The following is a 24,049-nucleotide window of genomic DNA, read 5'->3' as shown; positions in this document are numbered from 1 at the left end:
TTGTCCCACAAACTTTGAGAACAGTTAAATTATTTTTCTTGCCTGGGATTGATTTTTAGTAAGGACAACTATGGCTCACTGTAAAAATATAGATGTGTACAAAGCTCCTCTCAAGCTAGACAGAATGGTGTTTCAAGCACAGTAGGAGTGAGATCTGTGCTTCTAGTCCTACACCTAATCTTATCTCTTAAGTTTTATGGTGATTTAGGCAAGCTGATAAATTTGTATACTTACTTTCTTTCCTCATAGCTTACTGGGGCAATGAAAAGCTGTGTTTGAAGTCAGTGTTTTTGATTAACCTTGCAGAATCCTGAGGGGAAGGTACACGATTTCTGTATGATAATGTAATGTATTATTTCTCACATGGCTGGCCTTAATTTCAAACATTTTTCTTTTTTAACTTCTATCTTCCCTTTAAGTGTTTCTGCAAAATAATCCAAAATATTTAGAAAGAATATTTCAGTGGGAGTTAGTTGTTTTCTTAAATGACTGTTAAATGTGATACCTCCTCCAAGTCACAGAAATATGTTTTGAATGATCTGGGAGTTGCCTTTCCTTTTCTCTTGTTTTTATTATTCTCACAAGTAAGGTCCCTTAAGTAATAACTAGTTCAGAAGGAATCTACTTCTTATCTTTGAGCATTCAGAAGCAGTCTCTTCAAATCCTGACAAGCTTGTTCTGTATTCTCTAAGCTGTTTTGTGGTGTTACTGGGTTAAAATACATATCAATAGCAATTCAAATATAGGCATAAAGCCATTCAGTCGAAATTCTTGTGGTTTCATTTGCATGAAAAATGCAGTCTTCCTAGACTCTTTCTAGTAATGTTTGCTTGTTTATCAGGCTCTCTACAGAGAACTTAGAAAGATTATCCAAGTTTTCCTAATTTTTTTCCTTCTCTCAGTTACTTCTCAATTATGGGATTTCCCCCCTACACTTCTAGTGTTGCAAAGTAAAAGTAAGTGGTGGAGCCCATCTTGTGCTTCTGCTGCCTTCTCTGATATTTTTTGTTTTGGATACCTAAACTTTATCCTTCTAGTACAAGTACTGATCCAAAATAGAGAAAGTCCTCTTTATATATCCTAGTGTTTTATTATTTTTTTTTAAACTTGGACCGTGTAGCCTGTTTTTAGCAGTTCACATTGGGGAAAAAAACAACACCCCAAACAAGCAAAATACGAGAACAACAAATACCCTCAACTTGATTTTAAAACTTCAAGTGACAGGATAGTTCTCTCTCCTGCATATGAACGCTTTGAAAGCTACAAGAAGGAGTCTTCAGACAAAAATCACCAGGCATGAAAAAATACCTCATCTTTTGTCCTGTATTTAACATCACTTTAATTGCATTTTAACTGCTTTAATGGAGATCTCCTGGTACCGTTTTTGTGGTAACAATAGCTTTCCTTATTTGTTTCCAACCTTTAAATTGGTGTCTGTGCATCTGTATGTATGTATACTGCGTTTTTTGTTCAGTGCAGAAAGATTCAGGGTTCAGTGGCGATTTTTTGTTGTTTTTATTTAGTGTTCTGTTTCTGGGGCATGGTGGCGCAGGCATGCTGAAGAGCTGAATATTGAAAAGCCAAATGTGCATGGGCTGTGTTTTGGCTGGAGAAGCAAGAGGTGGCTGAAGCAAGGTGGTCACAGCTGCAAACATCTGGTCAGTTTGGAGAATGTTGGCTGGCAGAGCAGTCTCTCTGTACTCATGGACAGACAGACATTCTACGAAGAACCTTTTCTCTCTTTTCACGTCTCTTCAGCAAAGACTTCAGTCACACCAAGATATTGTGACAGATTTTGAGCCCCCTGAATTTATGAACTATACTGAGAACTAGTGGACAGCATTTCTTAAAAACAGGCCCTTGTGTGTCTCTCTGTACTGTACTGCAGCCCAGGCTCTGTAAGCAGAACATGGGCTCTTGTGTTTTTACATGAAGATGATTTCCTCTGATTATTCATCCAGTTTTGTCTTCCTTCCAACTGCTAATCTGCTTTATAACTTGTATCTTATTATAGCACTCTGATCCCTCGAAGAGCCCTGTTTTTGGCACTGGGAAACACTCTTGTGTAATACGTGGTTTTCAACTGGCAGAGGAGGGTTAGAGTGAAAGTTTAGCATGCAGCACGGGTGCAGATGAGGTCTGTTTTATTCCTGACGATGGGCTTTGTGAAAGTATTTTGGAACAGCATTTTCCACTGGAGGCAGGGCAACTGTATTGTCTCAGCCTGTTTATGTATACATACCTGCACACTCAATGTTGCTGAGATAACAGTTTGTTTTCTCTGGTCATGAAAAGTAAGAGTTTATATAGTGTCAAGTAAGAATCAAACTGTTTGTTGCATTGTTTTTTAAGTCTTTATTTTCCCCTCCTAGGTGCATTGTTGTTGGGTTGTGCATTGAGGCTGTTCTGGGACTTCCTACTGCTTAACCCTATCTTTTAACATCCTGGGGTGGGAGCCTTCTAGAAAGCATGGGGACTAAAATTTCTAACATGGTTTGGTTATTATTTTTTAATAAGTAAAGTGTGCTAACTGACTAAACTGTAACTAAAATAACCACTGTTGCAGTTAATCATAAAAGTCTGTTTGTCTTTCCTTTCTTCCCCCCCCCCCCCCCAATTATTTTTATGTAGCCGCAGATAGTAAGGATGAAGAAATCAAAGCACCTCCCAAGAGATCCTATCTGGGTATGTACTGTACAAACCCATTCTGCATGAAGTTGTCCTCCTAACTACATATTTCATGATTTGCTTCTTTTTGTGACCAGTTTTGGAAATAATTGCATGATCAGTTGTGTAGAGAATGTTTGCATTACTTTTTTTTTTTTTGCATACTAAAACCTGGTGTCTCTTTTTTTTTTTTTTTTTTTTAATTCCCTTGCCCACTTTTAATATTCATAGAGGAAAAGATGCTTTCAGGTCTTTTTCAGAAACCAAGTCTTTCAGGACAGTTGAATTTGACTACATTGTGTGTCTCAATGGTGTCTTTCTTATTCTTTCCCCAAGCTGGACAAACAAAATATTACATGAGGCAGAGATCCACCTCTTCAGACTCTGTCATCTTCTTCCAGCTCCAGCTCTGGAGGAAATGATGAAAAATACAGAAGTATCTTTCAGCATTGTTCAGAATGCTAGATAAGAAATTTCACACAACACTTATGTTCAACCAAAATGCCCAAACCCTTGTGAAATTTGCCTGTTCCTCTCTTTCATTAGAGCAGACTCAGAATTGTTACTTGGGAACTAGTAACCCTTAAGATAAGAGCTTCAATTTCAGAGTTGGAATCTATGTTGTTTGATTTCCCTAAGGAAGAGGAAATATCAGGTGCAAACCAGCTTTGCAGTATTTTTCAACTCTTAGTGGTTTTAGTCAAGTCGTGGTAGTTTTGTTTTAAATTGGTTGGGGTATTGCACTGAAGAAGTTATACTGACTAGAGACACAGAAGTTCCCCAGAGTCAACTTTTAGACTCACATTGGTACTAGTTGTGCTCTGCTGGAATTCTTTAAGTAGTCAACTGAAAATATACAGGGTAAGGAAGAACGTTACTGCAGCAAAAGGAGAACCTCTGCTTCTATATTTCTCAACACACAGTTAATTAAACTGGAGTTAGTTCTGAGAAATACTACTGAGGAGTGATATTAACTGAAAGCTTTCTTGAAACCATAAGACCATTCTTGTTAAGGTTAAATAGAGTCTCTTTTTAATGATTCATCTTTTGGATCATCCTTTTGAGAATTTAGGGGCAAAATGAATGCTTTGGGAATTTTTTTTTTTTTCTGGTCTGATACCAGTATTTTGCAAAGCACCTTTTCCTTTTGTGTTTTCAAAACATTTTTTTTTTCTGGATTTGGTATCAAGCTATTTGGTTTTTCTGTTTGTCTTTAATTCTAGTTTGTAGTCCTTCTCACTGGCTTGCAACACTAACCAATGGAACGTAATGTTTAAGCAGTCCTGTATTCCTTGTGCCTCCATTCCTTTTGTCTTTTACTGGTATTCAGCAGTGCTTTATTTACAGTGTCAGAGCTAGAAACAGCTGTCTGCTTCAAGCAGTTAAAATTAAACAGAAATAAGTAACTTAATATGACCATTTACTTGTTTCAGATTACTTTTTCTTGTCTTTTGGGTTAAAAAAGGTAAGGGGAATATTTGCCATGCTTTCATATGCTAGTGCATTCTCACCGTGTCCTTTAGTCAGTTTTAATTAAAACTTTTGTTCAAGAAAAACAGATTTGTGTTTTTTTTTTTTTAATTTCCCCTGTTTATTTCAGTGGTGTAAAAAATACTCTTCAGTATATTTTTAGGCTTCAGAAATGATTATATTACTTTCTGGTTATGTAGTAAATGCTCTGTATATTGTGTTTGTAATTGAAGATTATCCATGAACACTATTTTTGTTACAGAGCTGTTGAATGATTAATCTGAAAATGTACTGGTCTCCCAGTGAATTTCAGGTGAACTTGTTAGATAAGTGCCCAGGCGTTTGTTTGATGCCTCCCTTTGAATAGCAACTGAACTCCTGCTGTGCTCCCCGGGACTGCTTTTAGGTTAGTTTTATTGTCAGTAATCCAACAAATCACTTAATGTCACTGTTTTTCCACGTGTTATCTGAAAAAGCCTTTATCTCTGGCACATGACTCTGAAAGGTGACTTCCTAGCAGTCAGTACTGAGGAGAGTTAAGGATGTGGGAGAAGGTTGATGGAGTTTGAGTGATGTAAGTAAAATAAATAAAGTTTGCAGGACAGCCCCAGAGTGTAGGGTTTCCTGATTTCATACAGAAATAAAATTCTTCCCCTTTTTTTCCTGGACAGAGGAAGGTTTAAGAAGAAACTTGTAGCTCTAGTTCTGAAGGAATAATGCTTTATTCCCTGTGTTTTCTGGTGAAGGTATCTAGTTCTACCTAGTGCCTGTTATCAAGGCAACTGGTGAGGCTGAGCAAAGGTGCAGTTGAGTGATGTTTGATTTTTTTTATTTACTCGATGTCTTAGTTGTGGATAGTTGAGCCCTGTGAGTATTGGAGATTGTTGGGGTAATAAAAACGCTAAACAAGTAACAAAACACTAAACATTGCTCTGTTGTTCAGAGTGGTCTCCTAGGTGTGGCTGGTGAGACACAAAGTGGATGTGACTTGTTTGATTTTTTTTTTGTCCCCCCAGGTAGATGGTTAAGCATTTTGGAAGACATTCCTAAAGGGTTCTCCTTCCTTCTCTGAAGGTGGTTTTAAAACTTTACATATTACTGAACCTTGAACCTGGCTTTTAACACAAACTCATCAAGTAACATTAAATTGTAAAAGACTAGTAATAAAATGAAAAAAATTTAGATTCACCAAATATCTGTTGCAAAATACTTCCAACTATTTTTTTTTAGGGGCGGAAAAATATAAAGGGCCTGTGTAGCTGACTTCACAGACTTAATATCTCTATAACAATGAGGAGGAAATAGTAATGTGAATTTAGCAGATGCAGGCATCTGCTACTTGGTTTCCACTGGCAGTGTGACAACCTGGTGAATACATCATGCTTTCACCTCTCCTTTTGTCCGCACTCTTTAGTTAACTCAGGGCATCAGTTGGCATGTGATAAATTAAGTGTTGACATATTCTAGAACAGCACTAATATAGTACATGTGCCATGGAGGACATAAACTTTATTTAATCAGCTCTCTGGCTCCTGTTCAGAGTGTTTGGTGCGTTTGGGTTCAGCAGGGGCACCGGGTTTGGAGGTGTGGGCTTTGATATTCCGGGGGTGCTCCGTAAGTTACGTGCACAATGTGCTTCTCTGTCCAGGCCCCTACAACCTGAGCAGAGCTGAGGATGGAGCAGAGACACAGTTTTCCTTGGCTGGTTGTAGACAGCACTTTGGTTTCATTGAAAGTATGTGACTTTGATGCCATACTGCCCAGTAGCCGACTGAAAATATACAGGGAATGTATATATGTCCCTGTGCAGTGGACATTTAAATACGTAACAAAAAGCATAGTTGTTGCTTGGCTGCAGCTGTCACCACCTCTGTCACGACTGAACATGGAAGTGATCATGGATGGGTTTAGATCCCTTCTCCCCAGGGTTCTATGTTTGTCTAATTAAATTCTGTATTCCAGTTAGACACTTTCAGAAAAGACAGCTGGAAAGGGAGAAACCCAAAGAATGTTTGGTGGTTGCTGAGGCCTCGGAGCAGCCATGATCCCTGCCTCTGGCATTTTGCAGTTTCCTTAAGGTGAGAGACCCAGAAACACACACCCCTCCGCGAGGTGGTGGCATCAGGCCAGCCTGTTTCCTGCATGCCTGTGTGCATATCACCCGGTGGAACATAGAGCTCTGGGTGAAAGCTCATTCCTGACCGCAGGGGTCGAGGAATGGATTCGCTTTTATTCTCCCATTTCTGTGTGCTGGAGGCAATTGGGCCGCATGGCTTTGGAGGGAGGAGCAAGGAGGAGGGAGGGAGGCTTGCAGTAAATCTGTGCACAGACTTAGAGATACTGTGGTAAGGGATCCAGGTGGGCAGGTCACTCTGGGAAGGCGTGGCAATCCAGGTAGGAGATTTACACCTGAGAGAAAAGTGGTGACTTGTGTGAGAATAAAGGTGGCCACTTCTAGAAAGGCTAAAGGTGTTTTTTTTTGTTCAGGGGAGACATGGATGAACTTGGCAATAGAAGTGGAAGAGACTGACATTACCTCCATGAGTGATACATAAAGCATGAGGCAATAGCTTCCGAGTCTTAAACTGATTTCAGATATATTGTTCCATTTATGAACGGCACACATAACATCAGTAGTTGTAGTAAAGCCACAGGAAATGACACTTCTGTCCCTGTGTTGTGGGCTTACCCCAGTAGGCAGCTCAGCTCAGCACAGCTGCTCACTCACTCCCTTGCAGTGGGTTGGAGGGGAGAATCACAAGGGTAAAAGTCAGAAAACTCCTGGGTTGAGATACAGACACTTTCGTAGGTAAAGCAGAACCTTTGCTTGTAGGCAAATCAAAATAAGGATTTAATTCCCTACTTCCCATCGGCAGCCAAATGTTCAGAGATTTCCAGGTAAGTAGGGCTTCATCGTGACTAGACAAACTCTGGAATTCCAGGCATCCCCCCCTTCCTCCTCTTGAGCCTGCTGCTTACACTTTCTGTGATCTCTTGATGAATGTGTGAGCCAGCACAGACAGGATCTACTGTGTTTTGATCTACTCCAGAGCAGGGCAGGAGTCTCAGGCATGTTTGATAGTGTGTCTCATACCACAGGCCTATGTTATCTAAACACAAATGTTTGAGTTTCCTCTTGGAGAAAGGTAAGGTGATGAAATGTGGTTTATATCCAAAAAGAAAAAAAAAAAAGGCAGTGTTTTTCAGAGTCCAAGGTATGCCAAGGGCTCATGTCCTAATTCTACTTGCTGGTTTATTAGTATGTGAGATCTGTGGAGTGCTGTTACTTCATGCCAGTGTATAGGTCCTTCTTTTAAAGTTGCAGTCTTACGTTCTTAGTCAGCATGCTTCCTGCTGAATTCTTAGTGGGTCTGACTCCTCTGAAAGCGGAGTGACCTCTATCTGCCAGGTAAATAGCTTTTTTGACTGCTGACCCACTGTTTTCTTTGTGTAGGTAGTGTAACTCAGAGAGGAAAAGGGTGGTTTGAGTGGTAACACGTAATTTTTTTTCCAGGATTTTAGTTAGCACAGTGATGGTTGAACAGGTTCTTGCTCATTTCAGGCTTTGGCTTGGAACTTAATATGTTCTATCTTCATTTAGGTTGAAACTAGAATTGGTAGACAGAGAGGCAATTGCCTTGAACAGATAACTTGGGGGAAAAGTGTTTTCAGCTGTGTTTGTGCAGGTCTGGAATAGAAGCAGTGAGCTTCGAGCTCTGTTCAGTTTGGGAGCTATGTTTTCTCCAAGTTTTAACTTGTTTACCAGACCATTTAACTGAGAAGAATCATTGCCACCTGTCAGGTCATTGTCCCCTGTGGGGCTGAGAATGGAATTAACACCCACTGTGGAATGTGGATGGGTGAGTTGCATTTCAGGTTATATTTTTAGCATCAGTTCTGGAGTGTCTGTAATTTTTGATAACTATTGAATGAATTTTACTTTCCAGACTTCTTGTTTGGCAACTTGACAAAAAAGGTTCTTCTTTGGCATTTCACTCAGAGATGACATCTTTAACAACAAAAACCTTAATCTGGCCAGTAATATTTCTTTCTGTAAGTTTGCATGTGGGAGTTGGTGACTAGTGTTTGTTTCATACACCCACGTTTTTCACCAGCCCAGTTGATACACTAAATGAAATATTTTACATTCAGTGAGAAGTACAGATAACATCTTTGTGCTTTGAGAGCTGTATTGTAGAAAGTATTCTTTCAAAAGACTTGAGAAATTGGAGCTGCTACCCACCATTTCTTTTGGTTCTTAAACTGAAAACTCCAAAGCCTTAAGGGGTTATTCTGATTTCATGTGCAATGTGGACAATAACATTTTGCTTTTATTGTAGTGCACACAGTAACTTGTAGTCAAACTGGTTCTTCATCATAATTTAAAAATTTACCCATTAATCTGAAAGGCTCAAAGTACCACTTTGTAAAGTGAAATGTCCTCTGTTTTTAAATTTTTAACAGGTTACTTTTGAACTGACAGGACTAGATGTCCAGAAGAAGGCTCTTCTGATCCAAAGTACTGTGGGATTTTAAATAAAATATTTGTAATTTTTTTTTGTCAGCCATGTGAGCATTATAATGTTTTGTATCACATGTTAATTCATTTGGTGGTAAACAATGTACATCTTCTCTATCCCTAAAACAGGGAGTTGAGAAGAAGATGTTACATGTGTTTACTTGTGATCAGAGCAGAGAACCTGGAGGATGGTGTTCTGGTTCTGCTGCTACCACATTTTGAAAGTATTATGTAGCTCCCTTTAAGTTTTGAGCTTTCAGGCAGTAGGGAAAACAGCCAACTACAGACTCGTAAAATCTCTTCAGGGTCAGAATGATTTCAGTAAGATTTTTTTTTTTTTGGTGGTAGGGCAGTATGTTCAGACTGATCCTTTTGACCCCTTTTCTTAGACCAAGTTTGCAACTGCTCTTGAATGGCTTCGATGGCTGCTGGTGCCCCTGCCCAGCCCTCCAGCAGTCCCTGTGAAGCCTGTCATCCAGCTGTAGTCTGGTGAGAAGGAGACTGAAGCAAGGTCTGTTGGAAGAGCTGTGCGGTGATGGCAGCAGAAATAATACTTCTGGCACAAGTGCCACTTCTAGTTGGTGGTGTGGGGGGGAGTTTATATGTTTATTTATTCTATTTACTGTGAATAAAATGTGAATTTTGCTTGTGTTGCATGCAGTTTAGGTGGAGGAGTGAGAGCTTCTAGCAACATCTAGCCACATGAGGGTGCTCTGGGGTTTCCAAAACTTGCCTGCTGAGCCACTCAACTGGAGAGAGGAGTCTGATCTTGCTTTCGGGGCTGTGGTGGTAACTGTTGAAATAGTTTATAAATAGAGATTTTGAAAAAATCTTTTCCGTTGTGGTGGGACCCAGAATAATTAGGTCCCTATTGGTCCTGTCAGTGGTCACCAGAAAGAAGAGATCAATGCCTACCCCTTCACTTCCCCTTGTGAGGAAGTTGTTTATTGCACACTCTCCCTAATGTGCTATTCATTATCATCCAGGTTGTTCATATATTGAAGAGCGTTGGCCTTAATATTGATCACTGTGGGCTGCCTTGTAACTGGTTGTAAATTGTATGTTTTTCCTTTGAGAGGGAAAATTCTCTGACCCTGATGATCCAGCCAATTTTCTGCCTTTCGTATTGTCCACTTACCAATCAATATTTTGTTATAAAGATACTGTAGAAGACTGTCAGCAGCCTTGTTAAAGGCACTGTAAACAGCACCTGCTGCTCTCCTCTTGTCCTTAAAGCCTGTCATCTCAGAAGTCAGTCAGGTTGGTCAGGTACAGTTTGCCCTTGGTAAAGCCATGCAGGCTGCCCTAGTCACCTTCTTGTGCTTCATGTGCTTTGAAATGACTTCCATGAGGATTTCTTCCATAACCATGCCAGGGATGAGGTTAGCCTGACTGGCCTGTGGTTCCTTGAATCTCCTTCTTGAAGATAGGTGTAATTTTTTTTTTAAACTCTTCTTCCCCTTATCTTTAATGGATCCCCATATCTTATATGGGGATAAGGGGAAGAAGAGTTTAAAAACAGTCACAGAAAATCTCTCCAATACCATGACCTATCAGAGGCAGTACGCTAGCCTTGCAAAGACACCAGCCTGCACCCTCAACGCCCTCACATGCATCCCATCTGGGTCAGATGGCTTGCATAAATTTAGGTTCTCCCAAATTCCTGCTCTGCTGTTCTGTGGGTGCTGCTTCACTCTCTCAGCTTTGCTAGTAGGGCTGAGGAGCTGTAGGGGGCAGACCTACCTCACCAGTGAAGGCACATGAAAGCATTATTAATGCAAGAAGGCAAGAGGCAAGTTTAGAGCCATGGTGATAATTAGTTATGTAGCTTTCACTGGTCTGATCTCTTCCAGTTTCTGTAAGCAAAAAAGTGAGAAGAGAATGATTTTCTAGATGATTGCCAAGTTGCCAGTTCAGTGCAAAAGATGTAAGTGAAGAAATATTTAAAGGGTAACTCAACTCCCCACAGAGTTCAGAATAAACTTTCAAGTTGAGGGGATTTTAGTTGTTAGTACGAATGCAGGGATGGCTCACTTCTTTATTTTCCTAAGTGGTTTGTAACTTTGCATGACGTGGTGTGTGATTAAAAAAGCACTGTTGCCCAGTGCTGCCTGCCCAGATATAATGGGTTGTCTAGACAGCTTGCTAGGGAAAACAAATTCTGGTTGCAGCACATTTTTAGGATCTTGTTATAGATTTTGGTACATCCACGTTCCGTAGATTTCATGTATTTTTAAAGAACCTTATCTTTGCGTTTATGGAAGTGGTATAGAATCAGCAGTTCAACACGTGAACTCATCATCAGAGTCAATATCTGTTAACATCAAACTTTTGCCCTGTACAGGAGATGGAGGCATAGCTTGCACTCAGTTGCTGCTGCTGACCCTCAAACGTGGGCTGCATACGAAAGGCAGACTTGTCACCCTGAAAAGCTGCTCAGTTGATGTGCTGCGGCCTTGAGGGTCCTTGCTCAGGACTTTTGCTTCTGTTTGCAGTTTGTCTTAGTCTGTTGGAAATGAACCTAGTGAGATAACCATACCCACTGCAGTGTCTGGAGTGGGAGGAATGGGCAGTGAAGTGACCCAAAGTGCAGAGCTGGGTGGCAGCGCTCGCTTGATCCCAATTAAAATGGTGCTACAAGGAACTGGTTTGACAGTAGGATGTCTTAAGTTAACATAATATTCTCCACGAACTGTATGTGGAGGTAATACTCAAGGTAAACCTGATTATTGTACACAGCCTGATTTATTTTTCCCCTGCATTTTGTGTCCTGTGTGTTTTATTAGCTTTCTTTAATTATTTAAAGTTCACTGTGAGTATGAAGCTACCCGTTTCTACTTAGTTAGAAATAGGGAATATATTCAATAAACCAATGTTTCTGCTGGATATTGAAGGGCACTTAATGCTGAAACATCAGTGCCTTGCCATCTTCATTGCTGTATCAAGGGAAAACAAAATAACCCCTTTTCTATTTAGACACAAATGTCATGCTTTTAATCTGTAATGTAGTATACTGACCATCCTGGAATGAAAACAGTTGGGAATAGCTTTATTTTATTGAAAGATTTCCATTTTTTCCCCATTCCACGTTCCCACTTTGCAAGCAGTGCTGCACCAAAGATTATTTATTGGAAATGGGTTTTCAAACCCTAGGAGGATGTTTCGAGTGGGAAGAAGAGAGATCTTAGCCAGTCTCCCTTGGCTCTTTGCTATTGAGAGATGACACAGGAAATTCCAGTTTGTGTCCCAACTCTGAAGCAGTAAAATTAAGCAGTGCAACCTTGGTGCTCTGTATCTGTATCCTACGGGAATGCTAAGCAAGGATGAATTAGGGCAGGGGGTTTAGATGCTCCTGCTTTCCTGTATGTTCTTGATCCCCTGTTACCACCACAACAAGGATGTGTTTAGCCCTCATGCCCGTTTAGTTTGTGTCTGCCTCTGCCCCTGAATGACCTCAGCCCTGTAAAGGCTGGAGCTGAACAGTCCAGTCCTACCGGCTGTAAGCCGGTGTCACGGCACTCACCTGGGATGTGACAGGCTGAGTGGAGGCTCCTGCTTCCCCAGAGAACCCAGAGTGAGCAAAGTTGCTCTGATGGTTCCCCGGTAAGCCAGGCTGCAGGGCAGGAGAGCGAGCCCTCAGTGGGAGCCTGAAGCTGGTATCTTGGCCCTTAGGCAGTTTAGGTACTGCCGGTCCCCCATCTTTTAATCTGCCTATGTGACGGTGTGATTTCCTCCTGACTTGGGATGGAGAAACATCTGGAATCTCAGTGTTTCCTGTAAGAAAAGAAGGCATCCTGTGTGGTTCTACCCTTGACTCCCCATGTGGCCTGCAGAAGCTGAAGGCAAGTCAGTCTTTCTTTATGAATTGCAAAGGCCTGAATCCCTAGCTCAGGCTGGCGAGTTGGACTCCATGTGACAAGTCCGATGAGATAAATACTGCGTCCCGTGGTGCTGAGAGCAGCACTGCAGCAGGGAGAACTGACTGCTGCCATATTAAGTTTTTTCTCGTTGATTTTCTTTGGCAACAGTAAGTTCACAGTCGTGTGTATCCGTGCTTTATTTTTTGTATCGTTTTTTTATGAACCTGCAGGCCCAAGGCACGCTGAGGAACGGAAACCAAACCAAACGCCCTTCTGGTATGGATGCCAAGTTGTCACTTCTGATGTTTGGCCAGTTAACAGGTGCCCAAAGAGTGACTTACAAGTGCTGAAGATAAGAAATTTGCGTGTGAATTATCTCTCGGTTCTGTTCCTGTGTACTGGGGAGATGGGCATTGTTATGGAAACGTGCACAGACCTTGGCATTTTTTATCATGTTAAAAATGCATTAAATTATCCCCTATTGTATTACTTTTACTTGTAACTTATAATGAGCCATTTGGGTTGAAAATTGATTTAAAACAGAAATGTGAAATAATTTAAAAAATGTAAATGAACCCCACTGTTTGTTCTGAAGGTTTATTTTTTGGAAATGATTTAAGGGAAAAAAAAAAAAAACAAACCAAAAACCAAACAAATGAAATGGGTATTATTTTTAGATAGGTTTTTAGTAAAGTTAATTTACCTTTTTTTTTCATCCTTTTTTTACTCTCATTTACTCTTCAAAGACATGGAACAAAGCAGGTGTTATTCAGCTCCCATCAGTTTCTTGTTGTTAGAATAAATGAGATATTTTTATTAGGCTAAACTGAAAAAGTAAAAAAATTGTTCTTGCAGAAGCAGACAAAGCTTACTAAGCTCTGGTTCTAGTGCACCAGCCATTAATTCTTTAGATGTAGCATTTGACTTGTTAAAGCTGTGCAGTAATGAGTTAAATGATATTAATGGCTTGGCAAACATAGGCCTCATTAGAAGTGTGCATAATCACATTCCAAAATTTTACATTGTTTTGTGCTTCAGAGCAAACGTTTTTATCTTCAGAAGGTTACTTTGTCTTGGAACTTCAAGAGCATGGTGTGCAGTCTGTGTAGGAGGAGGTGGCATAATGCTGAGTGAGGCTGGGGAAGAAAGGATGTAACTTAGCTCCTCATGAGAAACTCTTTCCTGTATTATCTGGAGTCAACAGCAGAAAAGGGATTATTTTTTTTGGTGAAATTTATGGTGAGGGTCAGGGGTGTGCACAGTTTCCCTCCAGTCGCTTAGATTACTAGTAATCAGCATGTTTCCCTCCTCGTGGAGGGAACAGCTATAGCACCATTATTCCTCAAGTTGTGAAGGTCTCTTTTCAGATGTATTTGATATATGCCCTACTTTCTCTTCGCTCTGCTCCATGATCAGTATGCATTACATCTACTGCATCAGAGTCCTATGTCCCCTCCCATGGGTAGGTGAAAAAAATCCAAATCCCAGAATTCCGTTCTGACAGATTTATTTTTACTTGCATTGTACATTTAAAAAAAAAAAAAGTCTAGTTCATCATATCCGATTCCGGCGAGACAGAAACCAAGGAAAGGAACACAGATCCTGAGTTTTCAGATAAATGTGTTTTTGTTTTTGTTTTTTTATTTTTATTTTGAATAGCTGCTTAAAGCTGTCTTTTTTACTCTAACCCATTGCAACTAAAAAGTCTAAGAACAGAATTTGGGAGGTGCAACATTTAAAATATTCAGAACATCTCTGTTTCTTCATTTAAGGTATATGAGGGTCAGGATTTTTTTTTCCCATCAAAATAAGGACCAGTGCTGCTTTTTCTAAAATACATAGACTGCTTTGGTTTTATACACACTTAAGTAGCCTTTGCAAGCTTGCTGCATTTTTTGTGTGTGCCTCTGTGTGTAGTTAAATCTTTAAAGTTGGCATTTATATTCATGATAATAAAAATGATGCCATCCCCTCCTTACTTAAAGTGACATTTTAGTGGGTTGCTTTTTCAGTGTCACAAACTGCAGTTGTTGCTAGGTAAAAATCTTTTCCCCTCCTTGACTCCAGTTTGCACAGCCTTTGAAAAAAACCAGCTGCTGGTCTTGAAATTCTCTGCTTCCCATCAGCCTCATTTTTTTTGTCCGTTCATACAAACCACAAAAAACTTGCAATGACTCCTTGCTTATGTTAAGGTTTTCCACTGCTGCCCTTTCTTGTCTTTGCATGTGAAAATCAGGAGCAGTTATTTTAAGAAAATGTCTTTTGCCTTAGAATTTTTACTGTGTCTTCAGAGACACTATTTACTCCCTAATGCCTTTCTTCACCCCTTTTGAGAGTGGGTTGTAGTAGAACAAGTAACTGCACTTAGGGAATAGAGCAAACTTAATATTGAAATGGCTTAAAATAGTCCTATCCACAAGTTCCTCATTAAATTTCTGCGTACAGTAGATGTCAGAGAACTGCTCGCTCTTTGAAGAAATTCACTATTTCTTCACAGCAGAACTCAGAAATTTAACGAGGGATTTGTGGATAGGACTGTTGTTTGGCAGCTCATTGTTTATGGTTCATCATAATGTCGTTCTCTTACATCCCCTGCACCCCTGAGTACGCAGTGTGTAAGGGACACAGCAAGGGAGGACTTATCCCTGTACCACTTGGCCTGGGATAAAAGGGTGATGCCCTGTGGTGACAAAGTCATCTCACTGATCAACACTGCCAGCTCACTGTCTTCTGCCCGTTTTGGTGTGGAGATTTTTTATTGTCCTTTTTAAAAGTAAAAATATTTCTGAAAGGGCATAACAGCCAAAGCCTTTTGCCTCCAGCAATGGCTGGGTGCCAGGATGCTTAGCAGCAATGCTGAATATATCCTTGATCCTCTTTTTTCTTTTTTTTCCCCCCACTCATTCTTGCCCCCTCAGTTGTGCTGACAGAACAGTCTGTGGGATTATGTTTTGAACTAAATAAGTGAGCAGATCTGGTTTAAAATGCAGGCTTGTTCTTTTTTTTCTTTTTGTGCATAACATCTTAAAAGAGAAAAACCCACGTTTTGTGGCTTCAGTAAGAAATGCTTCAAGGAGCTAAACACTTGTCCTGTTACAGCTTGAGGGGGGATGAGAAGGGCTTAAAATTCTGCTGCAAAATGTGAACAATTTGTGAATGGGCACCTATGTCACCACCAAACTCTACATGGCAGAGCCACTTACTTAAATCTACTACCATTGCCTTTCTAATCAGATCCTGAAGATCTGTTATCTGTGGAGTATTAAACTGCAGGCACAAGGTGTTCAGAAACTGTGGTATTCAGAAGTGGCATCTTGTGTAGCAAGCACTGCTCTTGTCAAAACAGGAAATTCCTGCTGTTTGGGGTCAGTACGGAGTAACTTAGATATGTGCAGACTTACTGTTGCAAAATAGCGTGAGTTTTGGTTTAAAGGTCGTGAGGGAAGACTGCAGGTATGTAGGTTCTGCAAAACGTGCTACGAGAAGTCCTTTTTTATTCCCCTTTCCCTAGAAAGTCACATGGAGTTCAAAATTATTACCAGCTTTATCTACCTACATTTTTTAAAAAAAAACACAGTACATGAATTTCCATAGTCAACCTTACAAATTTCAGTATGCTTAAGTTATGTTTATGGTAGCAAATAAGAAGTTATAAGTTGAGATTTTTCTGCTACTTGCTGGCCTGAAAGTTGTGAATTGATTGCTGGGGATAAGGGTTGTCACTGGTGAATTGTCACGTCTTCGCAAACGCATGCGCATAAATTATTTCAATGAATTTGTTTGGTCAAAATTGGTCAGGATTTTTGCTGACAGGAGGTGCTTCTTCAAGACCTGAATGGGCAATAGGTTCGTGACCAGGTGCTCCTGTAGGACATGGGAAAACCTAGGTGGAAGGTCTTTAATTCAAATCAGAGATGTTAAAAATTTCAACTTATTTCCTAAATCCCGTCTGTATGTTTGCCTCTCTCTTCATCCTCCCCCAGATTTCCCCAAGTCTTTCTTTTTATTCCAGCGTAGAACAAAAATCCAGAAATACAGTATTTTTTTGTAAAACGGGATTGTTTTTCACCAGCCTACCCTATTATTACTAACTGCAATAGATATTTGAAAGGAAGCCCTATGAAATGGAGTAGATTGTGCCATCTTTTTGGGATATCAGCATCTTTGTAATGCAGTTCAGGTAACTGAAGAAAACGTCTGACATTTTTGTGTGTGTAGCAGGGACTGGGCAGAGGAGAGAGGAGAGGGAAACAGAAGAGCCAAAGGCTTCCTACGATTTCCTACATGCTTGTAGTGATTTTGGAGTGTTAAACTATCAATACTAAAATGAGTTATTCTGAGGTTAACTGAGGCAATTACCAAGAGATGTTTAGCAGGTCATGCCACATTATTTTAGCAAAGGAGTCAGCTGCACAAGGCATTATTCGGTTTGGATGCTAAATTAGTAGGGCCAGTTTTGGGGCTAGAATTTGTCTTGGCTGGTGGTGGGTTACCTAGGAAACTAGGTCCTAAATGAGGAGACGAGTTTATATTTTTAGGAGGAGTGTTTAGCTTTGTGTTGTAGACATACTTACATATGCACATATGAGTGCCCGTGGCATCTTTTTGTAGTGTCTTCACAATAGAGGAGATAGGGTCTCAGGCAAGTCGAGCTTAGACAAGGCTGAAAAAGAGAGGGATCATTTATCTTTAGGCAAGTTACTGGCTGCTCAGCATTTTCCCCAGAGATCTGCAGTTCAAAAGGTGGAGAAATATTACCTGACAGTTACCTCGCAGAGTTCCCGGGAGGAACTTGCTGTGTTGTACATGCAACCTGGCATTGTAATCCCTGGCGTGGTGGTATCTGAGGCCATCCCTGCATCTGGCCTCATGCACAGCTTGGCTTTGTAATGCTTAAATCTCTGTAAATACTTACCTCTTTAATTGCAGTCTTTGAATGAGAAGGGGTATGATAAGTGCATATTGTTTCTAATATTATAGTAGTCTCGATATCATCTGAGGCTGAAACTGCAAAGAATCAGTTTCAGTACTATTCAAAATAAATTAAACTGTTTTCATTATAACTCCCAACTACAAGAATTTTAGAGCGAAGGCTGCCTGCTCTGCAGTGCTTAACTTACTCCATTTTAGTCCTTTTTAGAGACCTTTGTGTACTGCCTGGTAGCGCTGTGGGTGATAGCTTAGATAAACCATGCTGAGGATAGTGTAAAATATTGTTAATATTATTGTAAAAATAGTAACCTGGTACTACACGTTCTTCTTGCTGTGACATTCTCATCATCCCTGCTTATCTTGCTGTCAGAAAAAGAAGTCTCTTTCTATAGTTAGCATAGGAAGGCGTATCTGGCCAAAAGAAGAGTGAGCTTAGCTCTTATCTGCCGCCTCCATCATCAGCACAGTTGGGAGCAAAGGCCTCGCTTCACAACTGTGCTTGCAGATGAAGGGTTGAGGGACTTACTGCTTTAGCTTATCTGGCAGTGGGGTTTTTGATGCTCTTGGTATAGGAGGTGAGCAGAATCAGGAGTGTTGAAAACACTGGCTGCCCAGAATCATCAAAACTGTGCTGTGGTGCATCCTGGGCTTCCCATTTCACTGTCACGCTGCACATTTAGGGGAGGATTTCTTCCTGAGGTCCATGATTTTTCTGAGTCATGTGGTTTCTGAAGCTGTTTATGCAGCTTTCACTCCACCTTTCAGATACACAGCTTGTTTTCCATGTCACTAATGCCTTTGGGCCACAGCTGTCTCATACCAGTGGCTTTCCAAGCCCCATGATCTGTCCAGTTATTAGGCTGCTTTCCTTTGTCGATCATCTTGTGAGTCAGCTAATTGCTGCTTTTGCCAGCTGTTGAGACAGTCTCCTGGACACAGTGACTAAGAATGTCAATATGTTGGAATAGAAAGAGGAGAGAGTTCTGTACTGAACAGGCAAAAAGTAGCAGTAACACAGTAGGTAATTTCAATAGTGATGCTACTGGGGAAGTCAGTCTCCACGGAGGAAATACAGTCCTATAACTACTTTGATTTACATATATCTAGGCTTAAGTGCCTTGCCCTAGTAGCAATATTGGCATGTATATCTGTTGTGGTGGTTGTCTGTCATTTTTCTTCTCCTAATCTTACTGGCCTGGTCTACTAATACACCAGGAGTACAAATCTGGTGTTCTCTCTCAGCTGGACTTAGGAATCAGAGTGAGTTTGGTTAGCATATGTTGCATGAGGTGGATTGGCAGGGGGTTGCAATTGTTCCTGCTGCAAGATTGCCTTGAAAGCATTTTCCATCTGGAGAACTCCAAGAAATGTCCTTGCTTTGGAAGAGACTAGACCAGTATTCTTCTGCAGTCTTTTTGCTGGAGGGACTGGGGTAGGAGTTTGCTTCTGGCTTCCCCAAAATTGGTTGAGCACAGTGATGTGCAGAGATGGCTGTGCTGTGCTGTACTGCTCCATGTGGATTTCCCAGCTCAGCTGTCATTCACCACCAGTTTCTGAGCCCAACAGCTGCAGTCTCATTCACAGATACCATACTTGCTAAACCTTCCTTTGTATTAGAACAAAAACTCCTTTGTTCTTCCCTGGTTGCTTTTATAATTTTGCTTTATTTTCAGTGCTTATAAGATTAGCAGTTGTAACGTGAGGAAGAGGTATGTATGTGTATGCAGGCATATTTAGGTGTATATATAGACAAATTAAAGTTTTGACAGGGCTGGTAACAAGTGATGTAAACAATTTTGCATCCTCTTGTGAGACAGTGGAGAATCTCAAAGATGAGTTAAAGGTCAACCTGATTCTGTGGGTTTATATAACTGCATTTTCCTCTAAGTTTTTGTTTTTCCTCTTCACTGTGAGGCTTTTATAAACTGAAGCCGTGTACAAAGTAAATTACACTGCAGATAGCACGGCAAAAGCTGTCAGCTCCACAGGATGTGCCCAGGGTACGAATATTTTCAGTTAGCTTTTAATTCTTACTTCACCTGTGTGTTGTTAGCAGCTTGGGTGAAACTTTCAGATAAAAGTGTAACTTTTAAATTGCTCTTCTCTGAGGGTTGCAAAATGGTCAATATAGGTGTCGCTGCTGATTATCTCTGTTAAAGACCACTGTGCTAAGTGGTATTTAGAGGCTTCCCTTAAACCAGAGGCTGTAAAATCAGGGAAGCAGCACATTAACAGGAAAAGCAGGGTGTTATGAAATAGAATGTGGATAGTTTGACTTTCTCCTATGTACCAGTGCATTTGTGTGGTATTTATAATTCCCTTTGGTGAGGAGGTAGAGAGGATCTCATGGCTTCTGAAGGGGAAAGGCAGAGCAGTTGCTGATGCTTGTAGGTATGTTGTGCTGGGGGAGAGTATGGAAAATGAATGTAAAGCCCTGAATGGGAGGGGACAGTGCTGAAAAGATGTCAGGCCACTTATGTGTAATTTTTTTGAGAAGGAGGAAGAAGGGTGGGTAATAAACCTGATGGGAGGGAAGAAGCATGAACCTGATGTGACAAAACAGAGACTCAGCATAAAAGATTTTAGGAGATGGTGACACCACATAAAATGAGACAAAGAAAACCAAGTAAAGTATTTGCCTTCAGACTAGAGGAGATAACTGAGGGGAGATAGGGGTAATGTTGATTTAGAGGAGGTTTCATCAGACTTGAACTTCTTATATCAGATGTTCTGTCCTCCCATCAAGTACTGAAAACGCCACTGGACTTTTAAAAACAAAAGTGGTGTGGTTTTTTTGTTTTGTTGGGTTTTTTGTTTGTTTGGTTTGGTTTTTTTTTGTTTGTTTGTTTTTGTTTTTTTTATTTCCAAATTTGATATGGGTGAGGCTTTCAGACTTTTTCTCTGCATTTAAGATGTGGCATTTTTCTTCTCTCACATGAAGGTTTGAGAGATGCTGAAGTACTCTGGTGACAGGGCTGAACAGATACTTAGAAGTACACACAGATACAGAAATTCCTAGCTCATGGGCCTGAGGGAATGAAGATGGAGAACACTGTCTCCTTATAGATATAATTCAGGATAGTGGATTCCTGAACTTTTTTTCAAAGCACAGTGGTTTGGATCAGAGCCAGAAGGTTTTGGTGCTAAGCTGTCACTTCTTCTCTTTTGTACCATGAGTGAAAGATAACAAGTCCCTTTTCAGTCCCAGTGAGTGTAAAAGCAATGCTGGCTTCAGACACCATTTGCAGGTTTCTATCACTTCTTAAGAAAGGAAGAAGGAAAATCTAAACCTATCAGTTCTCTCTGTCTAATGCTGCTTCCTTCCTTCTTTCTGGAAGAAAAGAGGTAAGTGCCTAGCTGGATATGTAGATAATCAAAGTGAGAGAAGTTATGGATCACCTGGTAACAGTCCTGCAGAGCCTTGCTGCTCCTGTCACCCCATTATTTCCTGGGGTGCCCTGTGGGGTATGCAGGAATTTCACAACAGAGGATCAGAGAAACCCACCTTCTGACTGGGAGCTGCTCAGAATGAGCAAAATGAGGAGTGCTAGCCAGTGTGCTTCTCTGTAGTCCTGCTGCTGTTTTGAGATGAGATAGCTGAAATCTGGATTGCCAGGGAGACAGCTAATGCCTGAGGCAAATGTCTGAGGGTTTGCCGCAGCTGGAGTGTAAAAGCCTCCTTTTCAGAATCCACTGCCTGGGCCCTACCTCCTGTGGCAGGTGCCTCCCAAGTCCCCTTCAGAGAACGTTGCAACATTTATTTATTTTAAGATGCCACTGCTGAGTGCAGGAACTGTGCATAGCTTAGAGCACTCATCTGAGGTGTGAGCGGTCTGAGTTAATTTCTTTAGTCAGCCTGGGGACACAAGTCTGCATCTTCCGACTGTCCAAAGAGTTGCCCTTGTTGCCAGGCTGGGATGAGGAGTGGCATTCATATTTGCCTGCTGCTCAGAACCGAGCCTCTTTTACAGCAGAGACAGCAAGTTCTTGACACAATCAGTAAAAGCAAGTCAGGAGGCTCTTGCACCAGTAGCTAAGACCCACAGGGAGAGCAGAGAGTTGCAGATTCCAGCTCCTAAATATTTAAAGGGTGTTCGTTTTTCAGTGGGCAGACCATGGATAATAACCTGAAATAATTCTCATCCATGACTGCATTTTTCAACTGTTCCAGGTTGGCTAAATTGCCATTATCAGGCTCCTTCCCCGCATCTAAGCCCCGAGGTTTTGGATTGTTGCGTTTTCGAGGGAGGAGCTGGACTTCTGACTGGTTGGGCTGGACTCCTTTGATGGTGTGACCTGAACAGGCAGCTCAGGTGGGGTGGGCGGGCACTGTGGTCCACAGTTAGGCGATGGAAATCGGACATTCCTTTGGGCAGCACTCCCAAAACATTAGAATTGCTAGCTGTGTACTGGGGGGAGGATGAAAACAGTCATCTGTTTATAAAGGCACTCGGGGTGTGCTCTTAGCGTGAGTTTGTGAGCAGTGTTTTCTATACGGGAGGTCAAGAGTTTAATCATGGGAGGCAGTTCGGGTGAGTGACTGTGAATTAATGGTGCAATAAGGAGCGGGAGAAAGCAGAGTAAAACCGGTAGCCTTCATAATAAGAAGGAAAGAGTTTGTTTCCTAGGTGAAGCTGTACAAAGGGCTCAAATGGGAACACTCCCACCTTGCAAGGACGGGCAGTGTAAAATTGCGAGCTTTTCGTTGACCTCAAACCCAGGAAGGAACCGACCAAAAAGTGAGAGCTGGGTCAAGTATCTTAAGGATGAGTGTAAGTGTAGCACAAGGATGTAGGTACAGAATTAGAAAGGTCAAGGCACAAAATAAGATGCAACTAGCAAGAGAAATTGAGAGCTACAGTAAATAATTTTTAGGATGTCGAAGCCTTTGCTTCACTTTCCCAAAAGGAACTAGCATGGTAGCTGGCTTGGTATAAAATGTGTCTTGACTAAAAATAATGTAACTGTTTGGACCTCTGTGTCATCTTCAAGTGAAAGCTGATACTGTGAACTCTTCTTTGTGTCGCTTGGCATCCGTCCCACACCAGAATCTTGAATTCGCTACTTGCATTTTGCCCCAACTAGTGCTAACCATGGTTATTTACAATGCTGCCTCTGCCTGCATTGTGTTTTTCATATCTGACACGCAATGTGCCTCCCAGAGGAGGTCTTTTAATCTCATCCCTTTTCACCCTCAAGCTACGTGGAGTTTTCTCCAGTCAGTGCACAAAGAACCTACTGAGCTGCTCCTTTCCCCAGCATCAGTAGGATTTTCCAACATAAATCTCTCATCTATCAATGGATTAACATACTTAGAATGCAGCTCAGTGAGTGGATTAAAGAGCTCAGGCATGGGTAATAAGATACAGTACCTTTCACAGCAGTGATGCCAATCCCTGTCCATGAAGGATGGTAGTGACTGGGAGTTTCTGCTTGGACTGCACTGGCTGAGTATGGTCACAAACTCACACCGTGGATTTCTCTGTGGGCAGGATGGGGAGCTAGTGAGTGCAGTGAGCTATGCAAGCAGCGCCGTCCTGTTTTGGGGAGTAGAAAGATGTGCATCCAGATTTAACTTGGACGGTTTTTAAGACGTTTGCTAGGAAAAGAGAAGAAAAAAAAAAAAGCTGCAGTGGGACTTCGTGTTTTGTCTTTTTAAAGAAAAGGGATGATGGGGGGGCAAAAATCCCAGTATCATATTTATTATTAATAATTTTCTTCAGATATGAATAATGTTTACAATGGTATTTATAACTTCATTCAGTTCTGAGATAGCATGGTCTGGAGCCCCGATTGGTGTCCTCTGGTTATCTTCTTGGGACAGGACTAGTCTGCACACACATGTAGATTTTGCTCTGTTTTGAAAACTAACTCCTTCTCTTTTTTTAGCATTTAAAAGCCTTTTTTTATATGTACCTGTCACAGTACTCAGCACAATCAACATTTTTTTTCTTTGAAAGTATATCACTCCCATTACAGAACTAATATGTTTGGACCCCCTTGAGAAGGGAGCAAGTTGGAAAAATGAGTCACAGTTTATTTCCAGACTTTGAAGTGATGGGTATGTGATTATTTTCCCTTTGAATTTTTGAAACCATTTGTCAAAGAAAATTAGTTTTAGCCTGGGTTAAAAAAGAAGCAGTCATGTGGCAAAACACTTTAACAGTTCAAGTAAGGGCCAGAGAAACCCATATGAAAGGCCATTTTTTTTTGGTAATGCAGAGTGTGGTGATGTGTAGTGTCCTAAAATAGACTTCTGCATCTGGAAAATACATCTGTTAAGTAGAGCAATTAGTGATTACGTATTGGGTTGTTTTTAAAATAACTGAGATGTTTTTCTGCAAGGCTGTTAACAAGGTTATTGGTTATGATGGTTCTTACCTCTTTCTGTCTTCCCTTCTTCCCCGAAAACAGTACCAAGGAAAATTTATAGCAGAAACTAGAACTTACTCAATAAACTAGTGCAGTGCAACAGAGACTGTCTAGCATCATGACAGTTTTGAGCAAAAGAGGATCTCAGTGTCTTTCCTGTGCTAGTAATTAGCTCTCCTGCTTCAGCTGAAGTCCTGTTTCACACAATAGTTTTCCCATCTATATTCAA

General features: G+C 40.9%; 1 protein-coding gene across 4 annotated transcripts in view; it reads left to right on the top strand.

Moving 5' to 3' along the window:
• Positions 1–24,049, top strand: part of PQLC1 (PQ loop repeat containing 1) — a 65,026-nt gene that overhangs the window by 19,194 nt on the left and 21,783 nt on the right. For 2 of the 4 annotated variants that reach the window (XM_027886538.1, XM_027886540.1), the window contains exon 3: positions 2,632–2,685. The exons of 1 other annotated variant lie outside the window; for it this stretch is intronic. In XM_027886538.1, the coding sequence (XP_027742339.1) occupies positions 2,632–2,685 (54 nt within the window). Of the gene's footprint in view, positions 1–2,631; positions 2,686–2,898; positions 3,448–24,049 lie in introns of those variants that run through there. One more of the 4 variants, XM_027886541.1, reaches the window with a different exon arrangement.

This window comes from Empidonax traillii, unplaced genomic scaffold, assembly GCF_003031625.1.
Source record: "Empidonax traillii isolate 1590-97213 ecotype Southwest subspecies unplaced genomic scaffold, ASM303162v1 scaffold189:size1549363, whole genome shotgun sequence".
Classification (NCBI taxonomy): domain Eukaryota; kingdom Metazoa; phylum Chordata; class Aves; order Passeriformes; family Tyrannidae; genus Empidonax; species Empidonax traillii.
The sequence above is the reverse complement of the archived record's forward strand: the minus strand, read 5'-3'. Positions and strand labels throughout refer to the sequence as shown.